This window comes from Manis pentadactyla, chromosome 15 (assembly GCF_030020395.1).
Source record: "Manis pentadactyla isolate mManPen7 chromosome 15, mManPen7.hap1, whole genome shotgun sequence".
NCBI classification, from domain to species: domain Eukaryota; kingdom Metazoa; phylum Chordata; class Mammalia; order Pholidota; family Manidae; genus Manis; species Manis pentadactyla.
This window is the reverse complement of record NC_080033.1, coordinates 45,936,782-45,952,937: the sequence shown is the minus strand read 5'-3', so window position 1 is coordinate 45,952,937 and position 16,156 is coordinate 45,936,782. Positions and strand designations below refer to the sequence as shown.

The 16,156-nt window shown below is 51.4% G+C and overlaps 1 protein-coding gene across 7 annotated transcripts in view; it reads right to left on the bottom strand.

The window, feature by feature from the left end:
• Positions 1-3,216: 3,216 nt before the first annotated feature.
• The window catches only part of SLC12A3 (solute carrier family 12 member 3), a 33,767-nt gene continuing 20,827 nt past the window's right edge, over positions 3,217-16,156 (bottom strand). For 6 of the 7 annotated variants that reach the window (XM_036881086.2, XM_036881090.2, XM_036881089.2 and 3 more), the window contains exons 21-26: positions 15,990-16,091; positions 15,046-15,157; positions 12,612-12,698; positions 9,700-9,835; positions 8,109-8,176; positions 3,217-3,638 (exon numbers count right to left, since the gene is read on the bottom strand). In XM_036881086.2, the coding sequence (XP_036736981.2) occupies positions 3,497-3,638; positions 8,109-8,176; positions 9,700-9,835; positions 12,612-12,698; positions 15,046-15,157; positions 15,990-16,091 (647 nt within the window). In that variant the 3' untranslated portion in view covers positions 3,217-3,496. Of the gene's footprint in view, positions 3,639-8,108; positions 8,177-9,699; positions 9,836-12,611; positions 12,699-15,045; positions 15,158-15,989; positions 16,148-16,156 lie in introns of those variants that run through there. The other variant, XM_036881094.2, reaches the window with a different exon arrangement.

The following is a 16,156-nucleotide window of genomic DNA, read 5'->3' as shown; positions in this document are numbered from 1 at the left end:
GGGCATTGTGGGTAAAATTGTAACATTTCCAGAATATCTTGCCTGGCTTTGGTACATCTGCATATTAACAGATGTTCAGAGGTGGAAAGAAGTAGGCTTTAGTGCATTTGCATCCTTCCTCAGGGGTGGAGAGGTCATCTCCATATCAATGGGTAATTACCTGGGCAACGGAGGGCTTATCTGTACCTGAGAGGGGAGGGGGAGGGCCGGTTTTTGCTTCTGCTTGAGCAGGGAAGAGAGAAGGGCGTGGACTGCAGTTTTGTAAGCAATAAATGGATTTTATATTTTATTTCTCACTTTGACTGATTTCGGTTTTTAGAGGTATTTTTCCTCTCCCCGGACTTACATTCTGGTGCAGTCAGTAGGGTTCCTCTGAACCCGATATCTGTCATAATGGGTGCGACCTTTGGGAGGGCCGCCCCAGTAAATGATGGGAAGAAGTGGTGTTCATGCCCAGGGACATGTGTCTACACTCATGTGGTCATGGGAGGCACCACCACCGCTGCTGGCCGTGCCAACCCCGGCCCATGGTCTGAGCCTAAGGCTACTGCTTCTGCAACTGTTGCTGCTCCTGCTGCCGGCTGGAGACTGGTCACAACTATGGAAAGGAGCAGAGGGTCCGGGTCACCCCAATAGAGAAGCAACTGGCTGCTGTGTACCACGCCTTGTTGGCTACGGAGCCCATCGCCAGAAAAGCTCCAACCAAGGTAATAACCACCTATCCCTGATGCCGGTTCTTGTTCACGAAGCTGAAGAATGAGCTTCACAAACACTCAGGAGAGCAATGTACAGGCTTTTATTTAGAGATAAAGTGAAAGGACAGAGCTCCCGGCTCACGCCCAAGAGGACACCAGAGAGTCCATAGTGGTGCATCGTCTAGGGGTTTTATAGGCAGTTGAGGATTTGGGGGAACATGAAAAAAGATTAGGGGTGTGGACTTATTAAGTGGTACCAGAATATTTAGAATTAACTTAACACAAGCAACTTCCTGCTCTGATGATCTCTCCCTGAGATACCAGCATCTTGGTCTGGGGGCATATGAAACAAGGCCACCTGCTCAGCCCCCCAAGGTGGGCTGAGGTATTGTTTGCTAAAGAGTAAGTTAAGAATTTCTAATGTCTTAACTTCTTGGGTATTAAAATGCAATCTTATCTTTAAGGTGGAATCCTTCTTGCCTATTACTGTTTTGTTTATGGCTGTGCCTGCATGCTAAATTAGTTTGCCCAGTTTGCAAAATCACTTCATCAGATCTGAAGGAGGAAAGACAGCACATAGGCCTGGGCCTTTCAGCATGTGAAAGTGAATCTTACACATGATTATAAATGATTAGCATAATAAAAACATGTGCTACTCTTCTTTATCTGGGGAATATTAACTGATCTCACCGAAGAATGACTCTAGAGCCGAATGTTTAACACAGAGATTTAGTAGGGGATTTCCTTGCATGTAGTTACATTGCTCTGACTGTAAATATCCTGCCTTGCTTTTTCTGGAGGTCCTCATCCTACTCTGACTACACCCGCAGTCCCTGTCTCATCCCATCGTGGGGTGGGTGAGAGACTGGACCCAAAGGCCATGGAGTGGCATGGCACAGACACCTACCATATGTCATGTGACTGGCCATTTGCCTTTTGCATCCCCAGGGAATGGTGAAGCAGATGCATTGGCCCAGGTGCACTGGCTGGAAGGAAAGCCTGCCTCTGATGTGGCCCAATGGCTACATCAGCATTTGCTTCACGTGGGGCAAAAGACAATGTGGGCTGTAGCCTGTCGGCGGGGCTTGCCATTGACCTTTGAAGAAGTCAGCCAAGCCTGGAAGGAATGCCCTGCACATTGTGCAGATCAGTAAACCACCAAGAGGGGCCTAGAGTGTCTCTTTGCAGCCTATGGCCGGTCGCCGGTGATTGAGAGCGATCAAGGCACCCACTTTATTGGACATGCGTTGCAAGGATGGGTACAGCAATTAGGAATAAAATGGACATGGCCCTGGATATTTCAACACATGGACCGCCAATGGCTGGTTCTTCTGGCACCTTGGGGAAAAGGCCTTTTGGAAGCTGGCCTACTGAGTGGCCCCTCACAATCACGGTTATTTGCTTCTACAGTCCCTGTGTCCTGGATGTGCCCCCTGGCTGCAGCTGCCAGGTGGTGGCTGGAATGGACGAGCTTTGGACTTAATCTGCATGGGACTTTGAACCTAGCTAATCCTCTGGCTTGAGAATTATGATTATGTTGCTGTTGTCAAGAAAAAAGTGCTTAAGGAGAGGTCTGACTTTGCTAATGTTCGGTCAAAGTTTTTGTGAGCAGTCTAGCATGGTTGTTAGGAATGAGTAAACAAGTGTAGAAACATTTTGTGCTTAGTGAGACTGTGCTGTAAAGTACTTTTACTTAATCTGCATAGGCTGAATACTCTGGCTTGAGGATTATCAAGATTTTATTACTGTTGCTATTGTATGTGATCAGATAGGTCAGAAGAGAGGGCAGGAGTAAATTGTAAGGCGAGATTTCTGGAGGGGTGGCCTGTGGGTGAAATGGTAACATTTCCAGAATATCTTGCCTGGCATTAGTATATCTGCATATCAACAGGCATTCAGAAGTGGAAAGAAGTACCGCTTTAGTGTATTTGCATCATTCCTCAGGGTGCACCATATCAGGGGGTAATTACCTGGGCAACCGCATGCATGTCTGAACCTGAGAGGTTAAGGGGAGGGGGCTGCTTGCTTGCTGGCTGGCTTCTTTCAGAGCAGAGGAGAAAGACGGCCCGGGACTGCAGTTTGTGAACAATAAACAGGTTTTAAACTTTATCTCTCCCTTTGACTGATTTTGGTTTTTAGAGGTATTTTGCCCCGAGATTTCCTCTTCCCAGACTTACAGTCACCCATAGTTAGTGTAAGTATTGTTTTGTGACACTTAAGTTTCGGAGTGTTTGTGTCAAGTCTCAGTGTAAAACATGGTTCCTCCTGTGGGTTTGAAAGTCCCTTAGCTACCAAGGACCAACCAAAACACTGAAGATGCATTATTGAAAGTGAAGCGTAGGAGAGGTGGTTAAATTTGCATTGTTATAGAGGTGCAAAAGCCCTGCGTTCCTCAGTAAGGGCCCAGGTGGGGTCCCCTCCTCCTGACTGTGGGAGGAGGGAGGCATGGTTAGGGAGCCTCCTAGGGAAGGTCTCTAGAAACTGCTGAGAGTCACACTCAACACTCTGACTCCAATCTGTATATAAATCAAAGACTGAACTCTTAATTTGTTGTAATCAAGATCAAAAGAAAACTTTAAAGGAATATGGGTCTGCCAGAGAATTTTCCACACAATTCCATCTGCTCCTTCTCCGGCCCATAAAAACAAAGCCCAGAGGCCATGTTCAATGATGTTTGGGTCCAGCTAGTTTGGAAATCTACCAGCTTCTTCAGCTGGATCATCAGATGATGCCACTTAAAGCACAACAGGACATGAGTCTCATGCACCCACGGCATTGGGCAGGCATGGCCAAGCCTAGAGTTACTGGCAGTAAAAGGTGAGCACATTTTCCTGGTTTCCTCGGATCAGGACAACTGGAGGTCTGAGGTCCTGGGACAGCGTCTCCAGCCAGGCCATGTACAGTGAGCTTGGGCACTTCCCCTTCCTCCCGATAGGCAAGGTGCTGCAAGGCAGGAAGAAGTGGCAGGTGAGGAGTTGCCAAAGGGCCTTCCCCATACAGCCCAGCTCATGTTTGCTTTCCGAATAGCAACTCCATTCATTGACCCCTTCAGAGCGCCTTCTTCCCAGCCACCCTAAGAATAACCTCCTGCTCTCCTAAAAAACATGACTCAAATTTATCTTTGGCCACAAAGCATTTCTAAATGAAGCTGTCACCTATAAGGCCCATGCGATCTGGTCCCCACCAGCCTCCATAATCTCCCTTGCTATCATCCTTAGCCTAGCTCACACCCCTATAGCCACAGTGACTCCCTTGCCATTACTGCCTTATCAGCTTGTTTCTCCCCCAGGGCCTTTGCACATGATGGCTCCCCTCTCCACAGAAGACAGTGCCACAGCTCTTCGCTTTGCTGGCGCCTTCACCCAGGCCTTAGCTCAAGCACACCTCCTTCTCTGATCACCTCCTCCAAAGCAGGCCTCCCATCTCTCATTGTCACGTCACCCTGTTCCATTGTCTTCATAGCACTCACACCCTCAAAATCTTCTTTTCATTTGTTTGTTGTCTGTGTCCTCCCACTAGACTGTATGTTCAGGCAGGGTCAGTCTTGCTCACTGCCCTCTCCCCTGTGCCTAGAACACAGTCTGGTATAGTTGGGCGGGTGGGTGAAACTACCCCATCAAGCCACTCATCATGCCAGCCTTGTCTCTCTGGCCACACACCTGACTGTGGCCACAGTGTGATATGTTCATGTGTTTCAGCCGAGTGTTCTTGTCCTGTCTCCTGACATGTAGGTAAGGCTCTGGGAGCAGGACTCTGCCATTGTCTTCGAGGGCCCCTGATCTGACCTGCCATGCTGTGTAAATAACAAGGCCCTGGGGATGCTGTTCAGCCATAGTCGCATGGCTGTTTCTGGAAGTAACTTTTCCACCATCTTGAGATTCCCAGAATGCTCTGGGACGGCCGCACCTGCCCTGCTCTTGGCTCTTGGAGAAGGCAGCATCTCACAGACCCAGCTGGTGGCATGTGAAGCTGGGCACCAGCAACTTACATGGGACTGCACTTTATAGTCTGTTTTTCTAAAGTATGCCCACAACCATTATTCCATCTGCACCTCAGAGCAGTGCCCTCCATCCCAGCCAAGGGAACCCAGGCAGAAAGGAGGACGCTGTGTGACACTAGGCTTCACAGCTTGGGCTCTGGTGGCAGAGAAGCTTGAGTGTGGCTCTGCCAGCTCTCAGCCACATGGCCTCGGAGAATGGCTCACTATCCCAGGGCCTCAGGTTTCTTTCCCCTAACAGGAGGAAACACCCCTCGCCAGGATGTCTGTGAGCTCTAGAGAAGACACAGCACAGAAACAGCACTCTGCAATGGCTGGAACTCAGCAAGTACTCTATGACCTCAGAGGCTGTTACCGTCACTGACTATTATTTACCAGCCTGGGATGACTAAGCCAGTGAGTGGCAGAGCTGGGACGTGAACCAAGGTCCTGGGTCATCCTGGCTGCCTCTCTCACTGTAACCTCCACCTCCACTGAGAAGGTGAATTGGGGTCCCCAAATGGCTGCCCCTTAGGAAAATTCTATCCTCAACATTTCACTTGGGACAACCAGTACCCTGCTTTAAAAAGCAAGGACCCCAGAGCTGGGGAAGGCAAGTGGGAATAAGAACATTTCATTAAGCTGGCATCACCTTCAGTGAAAGGCATTTGTGTCTGGTGACGTTCCAGGGGGAAGGGAAGTGGGAATATTGAAATGGAACTTTCCTGATGTCAAGGGTTGAAATGTCCTCTGGGAACTACTATGTCATTTTCAGGGACTGAATTCAGAAACTTCAAAGGTGTAGGGGCCTGGAGGCTGCATGACCAGGGACAGGGGACCCCCACCACTCCTGCTGTGCCCTCCCAAGCTTCAGCGTGGAGTTCCCTCCCCCAGCAGAGCCTGTCCACCCATCTGAGGGACAGACACCCTTTATACTCAGCCCCAGAGACAATCAACAGCACTCTGTTCTCGCTCATAGGATGGGCACACTTTAAGCTACTAATCTTTAGAAGTAAAGCTGCTCCAGAACAAAGGAACTTTTTGTTCTGTTTGCCACAGAGAAAAGCAGCCTTGGTCTAACCTGGGTGCAGAACAATAACCTTGCATCAGGATTGCGGGCTTCAAAGCCCACTCCCCACTTTGCAGCTCTGAGATCCTGGGCAAGTTGCCTGACTCCTCTAAGGGGCAGTTTCCTCATCTCCAAAGTGTGTGTGTTGTGGGGAGATGGGAATAAAACAGAACCACCTCATAAGAGTTCTGAAAATTAATAGGGCCAATGCCTTGAGTGTCATAGAGGCTCAATCACTAAAATGCAAGATTGAGTATTATTTTGATTATTACTATTTGGCTTTGAGGAAGGAATCTTTATAGAAAAAGGAGGGGTTTAGACCCTATTTAGAAATAGGTTGTTTTTCTAAGCAAAGGTTGTTGGGCTGGTTCAAAGGCTGGTTTATTAGCTGTGCCTGTTAAACTGAACTCATACATGGGGCCGTTTCTCAGACAAACTGCTGTTCTTAGAAGGCAAACAACCAAGTTCTGCCACGCATCTGCTCTAGAAAAGGGCCCAGGTGTGCTCTCCGACACTCTGGGATTTTTGTCATTTCCCTGAAGCCTAGGGGGGAGTTTTTCCTTTCTCAGAATTTCTGGGGAGTGCAGCTTCCTAGGTTCCACCCGAGACCCTGATCTGGGAGGAACTGATGAATTTGCCATTTTCCACAGCCCCCTGGAGGTGCTGATGAAGGTGACCCTCAGCCTGGGCTTTCAGAAACACTGGGCAGGCATGTCCCCCGGGGGGAGGTGAGTGATGCAAAGATGCAGGCAGAGCTGGCCTGACAGCTGCGTCCCCTTTGGGCAGCAGCTGTGGCTGCCACCACGGGGCAGGGCGCTGTGTGCAGGCGTCATCTCTGAGGTGACTGGACTGTGATTATTTGTGTCAGCTTATCCCACAAAGGCTGGCGGGTGGGGAGGGGCTGGTTTTCCCTATGAGGTCTGGGTCACCTCCCAGGATGAAATTCCTCATTTTACGGCTTGAGACTGCCTCGTTTTAGTGTCAAATAAGCTTAGAATCCTAGCAAGTTAGAGTGAAATGAATTGCTTTAACTCTTCTCTATAATCAGGGAGACTGAGACACAGAGAAGTAGGGCTACCTGTCCAAGGCCCACAGTGGGCTTCTAGCAGAGACCAAACGCGAACCTCCTTCTCAGAACAGAGGGGGCGCCCAGGAAGAGGAGGTGTGGCACACTCATGTACTCAAGGTGGCACACACCAGGTACCACACCCAGGGGGAAGGTCGGTGGAGCCTTCCCGGAGGAAGCCACTCCCCCTGTCCTGTACTCTGACCCCAGTCCACACCCTAGGCCAACCTGGCCTGAGGAACATTCTCTGCTAGTTGTTGGCCAGGGCTTGGAGATAAGCCCAGCCCTTTCCTTATCACAGTTCCCACATCAAAGGAAACACAAGCATTTGTTTTGTTCACAGAACTATCTCCCTAAAAGCTGCAGGAAGCCATTTTGCAGGCAGAGCCAGCTCCTGGGGCCTGCAGCCTGGCAGCTGTGTGCTCCGGCCTCCTCCGCACTTACAGGGGGCCGTGACGGGTGTAGTGCTCTGCTGTCACCGTCTGGACATTCTCAGTCATTTTGGAACAAGGGGCCCCATATTTTCACTTTGCACTGGGCCCTACAAATTGTGTGCTGAATCTTGGTTTCAGGAATGACCAAACAGGTTCCCCAGGTGGTCCTGCAGAATTCCCAGGCAGCAAGCCCTCGGGAAACGTAAGAGGTCAGCTACCTGCCTTAGCAAACACCCCGTTCCCTGAGCTGGGCCTCTCTTGGAGAGGGGACTCCGATGGCTTGGCTGACCATGGGCTTCCTCCTGGCCTCTGAGAGGGCAGAGCCACCCTGAGGTCTCTCTGTGCCACTGTCACCTTCCACTTAGCCTTGGCCAAGACCCACCAGAGGAGCAACAGGACGTGGCAGCAGCATCGGAAGCCCAAGGGGCTGACAGGCACGGAGCCCAGGACAGCGGCCTCAGCTTCTGCTGCTCAGGCTTGCACCCATGTCAGCTGGGCGAGGCTGATGGCCAAACAGGGTGGGTGATCCCTGAACAACCAGGAATCGATTTTCTTCTGGAATGAGCCGGGCCCCTTTGTCAAGCAAAGCTTGGCAGGAAAAGGTGACCAACAAGGGAGAAACAGCGGGAAGAGGAATCGGGCGGCCTGGCAGGGGGAGGCACCAGTCCTTGCCAGCTGGCCCTCAGGTGAGGGGCATGGGGCACATACCAGCCTGGCCACGTGCTAGGAAGCCACCTGGCCTTGTTTCTAGGAGCTTTGGGCCCTTCCGCCTCATCAGGGAGGGCTCGAGTCCTCAGCCGGGGGGCCCTTTCCCAGAGCTGATACGCTTGGCCTCTGAGGCAGGCTTGTCCTCCCGCCAGGAACTCACATGACGACGAGAGCAGCGTCTCGGGAGTAATCCAGCAGAATCTCGTTCAGTCTCACCTGCCGAAGGGACTGGAACCAGGAAGAGCACATGGTCACTTCTCACATCATCATGAGCAGCACCTCCAAGCCCAGGGGCCTTGTGTGACATTTCAAACTGGATGCATGAATTGTTCCCCCCAATTATAGACCTTCCTGCCTCCAAGAAGGGGAACTTAATGGTAGTTGAGTCCCAAGTCACCTCCTTTAGAAGCGCTCCATGGCTTTTCCTTGCTTGACCTTATTACCACAGCCAGCAGGAATGGGGGGAGAGCGCACCCCACATGGTTCATGGTAACAGGAGAGCTGGGTTCAAATCTCAGCCCTGACAGTTCACAGCAGAGAACCTGAGGGAGGCTCCTTGGCTCCCAGAGAGTCACTGCCTTTACTGTAAAATGGGTATGATAATAGCCTTCCCAGGGGAATGCGGGGAGGATCCAATGGGATACCCTAGACAGAAGCGCCAGCAGAGGTCCTGGCATGCAGCAAGCACCTGGTAAGGTAGCCCTGGGGCAGGGGTGGGACACTCCACATCTATAACAGGGTAGGCCAGAGCCTTCCTCGGACACTATGCTTTACTCGGCATTTTCTGGGCAGCTGCATGGGCCTTCGGGGGCAGGTCTTGGGGCTGACAGGTCAGGGAATTCTCGCAGCTTGTGTGGGACTGGGTTCTGGGGGGACACTCCCTCCTAACGCAAGGCTGTCTCCAAATTGCTCAGAAATGATTCACACTCAAGGTCTGATACTGGATGGACACCCGGATTAAGAGAATGGAGAACTGAGGGGAAGTGAGTTAACCCAGATGAGAGTTTCCCCACCTCACACTATTGACATTTTGAGTGGAGTAATTTATGATTGTGGGGACCATCCTGTGTGGTGTAGGAGGTTTACCAGCACCTTGAGTGTCTGCCCACAAGGTGATAGTAGCAAACCCAGCCCCCAGTGGTGCCCAGCAAACATGTCTCCAGAGGTTTCCAAATGTCCTCTTAGGAGCACTATTTCCCCTGAGGGGAGCACCACTGGCCAGGAGAACAGGGAGCAGAGCTGTGACCGCCCGGCCCCCGGACCTCTTGTCCCACCTGCAAGTGGCCATCATAGCCACTGCTGTCCTTCAGCCTTTATTAGAGTCCCGAAGGTGCTGCTGGGAAGGGGTGGCCATGGCTTTAGGTCAGACCAAGGGGGGCAGGTCAGCCAGCTTTGCTGGCCCACAGGACAAATCCTTCCTTGACCTTCCCCACTCATCTCATGAATCCCTCCCACCAGGCAGGAAGGAATGGAGAGAGGGAGGACTCCAGCCTGTCCATCGCCACGGCTGGGGGTGACTCAGTGGGCAGGAAGACCAGGCTCTGATGCCAGGGATGGCTCTGAGTTGCACACCGGGGTTACCTGCCAGCCCCAGCATCTGCGGCTGAAGGATACCTCAGAGCGAGGGTGGGGGAGCTGGTCTGAGGGCCAGGGAGGGTGTTAAGCTCAGGAGAGATGGGGCACCCAGCCCCGACCCAGGGGAATGACTTGCTCCCACCTCCACCCCGGCCAGGCCTCTCTCTCTCCTGCACCTTGACTCTGTTCTTGTTAATCTCCTCGTCTGAGATCTTCCAGGGGCAGTCCCGCCTCATCTCCGTGACAGTGGCCTCATCTTTGAAGCCATCATTCAGGCGGAAGGGTGCAATCATGTCCTCAAACTGCTTGGTGCTGGGAACAGAGAGAGCAGTTGAAGCTGGGTGAGAGGGCTCAGTTTCCAAGGGAACCAGGTCACCAGAGGGAAATGGGGTGGGTGCCACAGGGACATACTTTTCAGGCTAAAACCCATTCTGATGCTGCTGTTTACATCAAAGCAGCTTCCACATTGAATTCAGCACTGACGGTTGGGTCTAGCTTTCAGAACTCCCACAAGTCATCCATGACAAATGACCCAGAATCCACCTCCACCCACCTAACCATTCCCTGTTTACTGAGCACTCTGCTGTCCCAGGCTCTGTGTTACCCAACAATGAACAAACCAAACAATGTCCCCCATCTTCACAGAGCTCATGGTCTGCTGGGCAATAAACCAGCAAATAAATATAGGTTGGAAGTTTTATGAAGATGCAAACCAAGTCCTGAGATGGGAGTTAATGGGCAGGAAAGGATGGACCCAAAGGACGCCTGTCCTTCTGAAGCCAGCTATGCACAGGGCAGTGGGTACTGGAGCAAACAACTGAAGGTGCAAAGGGCCTGTGGCAGAAGTGTGCTTGGTCTGTTTGACGATCAGCAAGGGAGCCAGTGTGGCCTGAGCGGGGTAAATGCGGGGGACAGTGAAGGCAGACAGGAGTGAGGGGCCAGATCAGGTAGGCCTGGAGTGAGCCAGCAAGCTGTGGGAGGGGCTTCTGTGCGATCTGACTTACATTATTAAAGATAGAAATTCAGACTGGTTGGCAATCAGATGAAGCCAACCGAAGCCATGTGGCTAGATGAGCTCACCTGGGGATGGAGTAAAGAGAAGAGGGTCCAGGGCCAACACCAAGGATGCCAACAAGTGGTAGGTCAGGTAAAGGAGGAAGAGCCAGTGAAAGAAACTATGAGAAGACTGGCTGAGTGGAAGGAAACCAGTAGCAGGTGGCCTCTGAGCCAAAACAACCACTTCAGGAAGGCTCATTGTGTCAGATGCAGCTGAGAGGCAGAGGAAGGATGGGGACAGAAGGGCGCTGTGTGGATCTGGTGCTGCAAAGGTCACTGCTAATGCCCTCAGGTGATTTCAGTGGCACAGCGGGGGAGGGGGCCAGACTGAGTGAGCCGGACACAAGGGTCAAGGAGCAGGCAGCCACACAGAGTGCAACAGCACTTCGGAGAAGTTTGGCCATGTGAAGGAGGAAGAAAGGTCCAGGAGGTGGAGGCAGATGAGGGCAATGCAGGGGGCTTTACAGGTTAGACTCCAGATCGGGTCTGCATGCTTGCTGTGAGGTCCTCCCCATGGAAAGCATTATCCCCTGGCTCGCTCTCTGCCCAAGGCCCTTCTCGAGGCTTTGCTCCTCTGCCGATAGGAATGACCTTCTCTCTTACACGCTGGTCCATTCTGCAGCATTCTGATGGCTCTGACTCCTCCACCTGCACTTCAGCCAGGGGGAGACCCTGGAGGGCAGGGCTACAAAGTACTCAGCTCTGCCCCTGCAGCCCCAAGAACAGCCCAAGCAAACGGCAGGAGCCAGCATATCCACCATCATGAACTAATTCCTTTCTCTTCATCTTGACTTCCTTGCCTCTCCAGGTAACGGGAAATACACTGGAGAAGTGAGGGCAAAAAGTCAGGTTGGTCCTTATTTTATTGAGGAGATAGAGCCCTGGAAAACCTCATGTAGACTGATTTACATAAAGCAAATCATACTGTAAATGCCTTATTTTAAGAATGTGAAATTGAGTCACTGGGCAAGTAAGTAACAATCTCTTCTGACCCCACAATTGAGCCTTGCTGCAAATTCACACGAGGGTTTGCTTAAAGTCTGCACTTGCTGTTACTTGGGGGGAGGAGGGGAATTGTTGCCCAGACCATTCAACATTTTCCTCACTCTAAGTGCCAGTGTGTTAATAAAACATCAGGGGCTGCAGCTGCTACCATGGTCTGGCAGGAAAGGATAAGCTGGACCTTCTTCAGGATTTTTAATTAAGCAATGCCCGGAGAAGAAGGCAGGTTGCAAGGAGCTGGGATTGCACGGAAAGGTCAAGATGTGGAGCTCAGAAGCCACCAGCAGACAGAAGCCACAAACCCAGCATTTACTGAACCTTGACTCCAGGTTGCAGGCTGTTGTGTTAAGGATTTACATGGACAATCTCTATGACAGTGTTTCTCAAAGTGGGGCGCCTGGATCAGCACCTGAGAGCTTGTTAGAAATGCAGGTTCTCAGGCCCTACCCCAGACCTACTGACTCAGTATATTGGGGTGGGATGGAGCAAGCTGTGTTTTCACAAGCCCTCCAGGTAATTCTGATGCATGCCAGGTTTTGAGAACCACTGCTTTATGAAAACAGAGCAGTGGAGAAAATTTAGAAGACCAGCCACCTTCATAAGCTTAAAATCGACCTTTTATGAGTAGTAGACAGGCTGGGCTCGTAAAGTGTGAAGCTGGAGACTCGGCCCCCACAGGTCCTTTGGGAATGAAGCAGCGGCCTCTGCTCAAGTGTCAGTATAGCCATGATATGCAGCAGTAAGAGCTTAAAAACACTTGCTCTAAGAAAAGCATTCATTGGCCTTTCTAGACTAGGTGTGTTTCTGGCCAAGACTTTTGCTGTGATATGTAAAGGAGGAAGCACAAACCCGAAAATAAACAGCTATAAACTCCCACACTTCCTCTGTCCATGAGCTCTGTATGTGGGGGCTGGAAGGATAGGACCTTTGTCCTTGGCTCACCAGGGAGAAAAGGGTGGCTGACAGGGGGGTCTGCAGGGCACCCAGCTCGCCCTTCTGCCTGGAAATTAAGTTAATACAGAGAACTCACTGCTCAGCCCGAGGCTTCTGGTTGATGTCGGGAAGGACATGAACTTCGTGGAATCCCAGTCGGAACTTGCTCAGCAGAGAAATGATCCTGGAAGATATTTTTTTAATGTATTCATTCATTTGACAAATTTTTTTGAGCACCTGCTGAATATATAATAGAGAGCAAAACAGATCAAACTCTGCGCTCATGGTGTTTACATTCTAACTTGGTGGGAGGCAGACAGGAAATGAATATAGATAAAGTAGGTTGGATGATGACAAGTGGCATGGAAAAGTAGTTGACCTGTATTTTTCACGTATCTGGTGGCCAGCCCTGTCCTAGCGCACCTCACATTTTAATGTCTCTATACATCTGCTGGGGACCTTGTAATAAGACAGTCTGATTCATCTGGTCTGGGGTGGGGCCTGGGAGTCTGCATTTCTGACAAGCTCCCAGGTGATGCAATATTGCTGGTCTGTGGACCACACTTCGAGAAGCAAGAGTCTAAGGGACAGGAAGGTAAACTATAGGGAATTACAGGGTAGCCGGAAACACAGAGAACACATATGAACTAAGTACAGAACCAGGAATAACAAGCTAGATGCGCCAACTTTGCATCCAACAGGAAAGGAGACCTCCACAGTGGATTTGGCAGTCAGGGAAGGCTTCATGGAGGAGGTAATGATCTAGCTGATGGTACACAGTGGGTAAGATTGTTATAGGCCAAGGGGGGTGGGGCCAGGGTGTCCACCTTGGAATCACCCAAGGAGCCTTCTGAACCATACCCCTGCTATAGCTCTAGCCAACCCATCATGTCAGAGTCCCTGGGCAGCACATGGCGTTGGGTATACCCCAGTTCTAACTGGCGGGGTGTGAGCACTCCAGGAGAGGGAAGGCATGGGGGTGTGTGAGGTGGAGCAGGAGCAGTGAGAGGCTGGTTGGGAGAGGCAGGACGGGGAGATAAGCCCAAACCAGAATGGGGTCCAGCCATCAAGCCACCACTGGTCCCTGAACTGGGGGGTGAAATGAGGAAAGCAGAGTTATGGACTCATGTCTTGGTGTACAGCATTGGGTGGCAGGCCTGGGAGGGCCTGAGCAGGAGGCAGGGCAGGCCTGGCCTTGGGGTCACCAGGAGGGCAGAGGACTTGGCCGGTGAGAGACAGTTGGGAGGCGGAGCAGATTTCACAACCTTCCAGGGAAGGACATCCCGTGACTCCACAGCGGCACAGCCCTGAGCTAAACTAAACCTGCAGAGCCCGGTTTCTATTCGGAGCTGGAACAGAAAGCTGAAACAGCAAAGCTATCTTTCTGAGATCACAGAGAAGCCAGACATAGCTTTCCCCAAGCAACGCTTTCCTCAGCATTGCTAAGATAGGCTTATCCAGGGTGAGGATGACCAGATGGGAGTGCTGGGTCATTCTTAACTACTGCAGGGGGTGACTGAGAAGGGGACGTGAGGAGACACAGTCCTGGCATGGGACTAGTGTGACCCAGGCCGCAGGGTCCTGACCCTGGGGCATCATAGCTGGGACCATCGCAGAGGGCACCAAAGCTGGGCGGTTTCCTCTCTTGGCTAATTAACTGTGTGACCTTGGGCAAGCTATCCCATTCCCCCCAACGCATCTGCCCCCTCCAGCAGTCCTCTATCCTATGAACTCCAACCTCGCTTGACCTTGTTCTAAAGCCCAACTCCAGACACACATGTGCCACCTGTCCGCCTCCACACCTGAGTACCTGCCTTACCATTTACTTCCTTTCCAGCTACAACCTCCTCACATTCTTAGATATATCTTGAAAGGAAATTTCATACCACAATTTTAAACAAGAAACCAGTATCTCTCGCCAAAGAGAGGTGATTAGTAAAACCCAAGTAAATAAACCAATGTCCCTAAATTCTGGCCAGCTTCCGCTGCCTGCCAGCCGCCAACCCCGGCCCACCCAGTCTTGTTTACACAGGACGTTAGCACAGGTTCCCTAGCAGGGGGCCCTCCTCCTGCAGAATCAGTCACACAGTTGGAGGAGAATTAAAAGTCACTTATCACCAAGAGATTCAGTGGATTTACTGCCCCATCTCCTGGCCACTAAAGTCACCTCTTGCCTCACTGGGACAGCATCCCAGGCTTGGCGGACTTTGCCCTGAAGGATGCTAAGTTCCTCCTCCTTTCTCAGGAAGAGGGACTTTCTCCATCCTTCATTTCACACAGATTTCTCCTTGAGCAGATTTGTGGTTTTAAAATTCAAAATGTAACATCTCATTGGACTAGGGCATCTGCATCTTATTAAAGGTGGACAGGGTACCAGGACAGAAATCTATTCCTGCCCAGAGCCCCCTCACCACTGCTGTGGCCTGGAGGGAGCTGAGCCCACGGGGGAAGGTGGAGGAGGTCAGGGGAGGAGGGGGGCACACTTGGGTAGAGCAGGGATGGTGCTGGTCCCCCGGGCACTCCGCACTTACGCCTTTCTCTCCTGGTCCATCCTGTTGATCTGGCCCCCCACGAACACACGGATCCTGCATTTGCTCCATCTCTTCTTACGGCCAAGGAGATAGGGGATGAGGAGGGTGAGGCCTGGCAAGGAGGGTCTCCATGAATCAAGAGGAAAATGCTCTCTGAATGGAGCACTCTCTGGGCTCCCACCCAGCTCTGCCAACAGCAGGCCCCTTCTTTCCGCACCTCAGTTTGCCCATCTGCAAAGTGGGCATGCCAGACTATAACAGAGTGGCACACAGGGCTCTGTGCACCGGGGTTTATTTGGTCCTCACGATGTTGTTAAATAAGTGAGCTGGCATTTAATGATTGGGGGAGTTACACGAAAATCAAGATTGCTATCGCTTATCATTGCATAATTCACAAACTACTTCACCACTCTGCATCTCAGTTTCCTTATTCGTAGAAGGGGTTAATAATAGTTCCTACCTGGGGATTGCATTAGGTTAACCCATGTAAAGCATACAGGGTCAAGCATACAGGAAGTGTTCATAATATTTCTATCTAGGACTCTATCAAAGATGGGAACAATAAAGCTGAAAATCATACGTTTTAAGAAAAATGAAACAGTGCGTATTTCTTTGGGAAGTGAAGAACAGTTCCTGTGCATCAGCCCTTCTCCCCCGTTTATGTCATGTCCTGTGACCTCTAAGGCCCACCCAGGCTGACGGTTCCATCTCATTGACCTCAGCTCCTCCTATAAAGTCCCTTATTTTGTAGCTGAGAAACAGGCCCAAAGAAAGCAGCTAGGCCAGGCTCTGCCAAGCTCAGTGGTGGGCTGACGGGTCCCTATTCCCCTTTGCTGACCTCGAGGTCCCTCCAGACACCTTGTTGGGAGAAGCCAGGAAGGGCGGGTACAGAGTCATGGACAGGAGATGGCCCTGGGACAGCGGTGTCTGAGAGGGATACTGACCTCCATCATCAAATAGCCAGTAGATGTCGATGGTCTTCTTGCCCTGCTCCGACTGGAAGATGGTGCTGGCCTGCTCCTCCCGCGCCAGGGCCTCGGGGTCCACTGCAGGAGCAGAGAGGCAGGCCACCTCAGGGCAGAGAACATTCAAATGCCTGCATCTGCCTGAA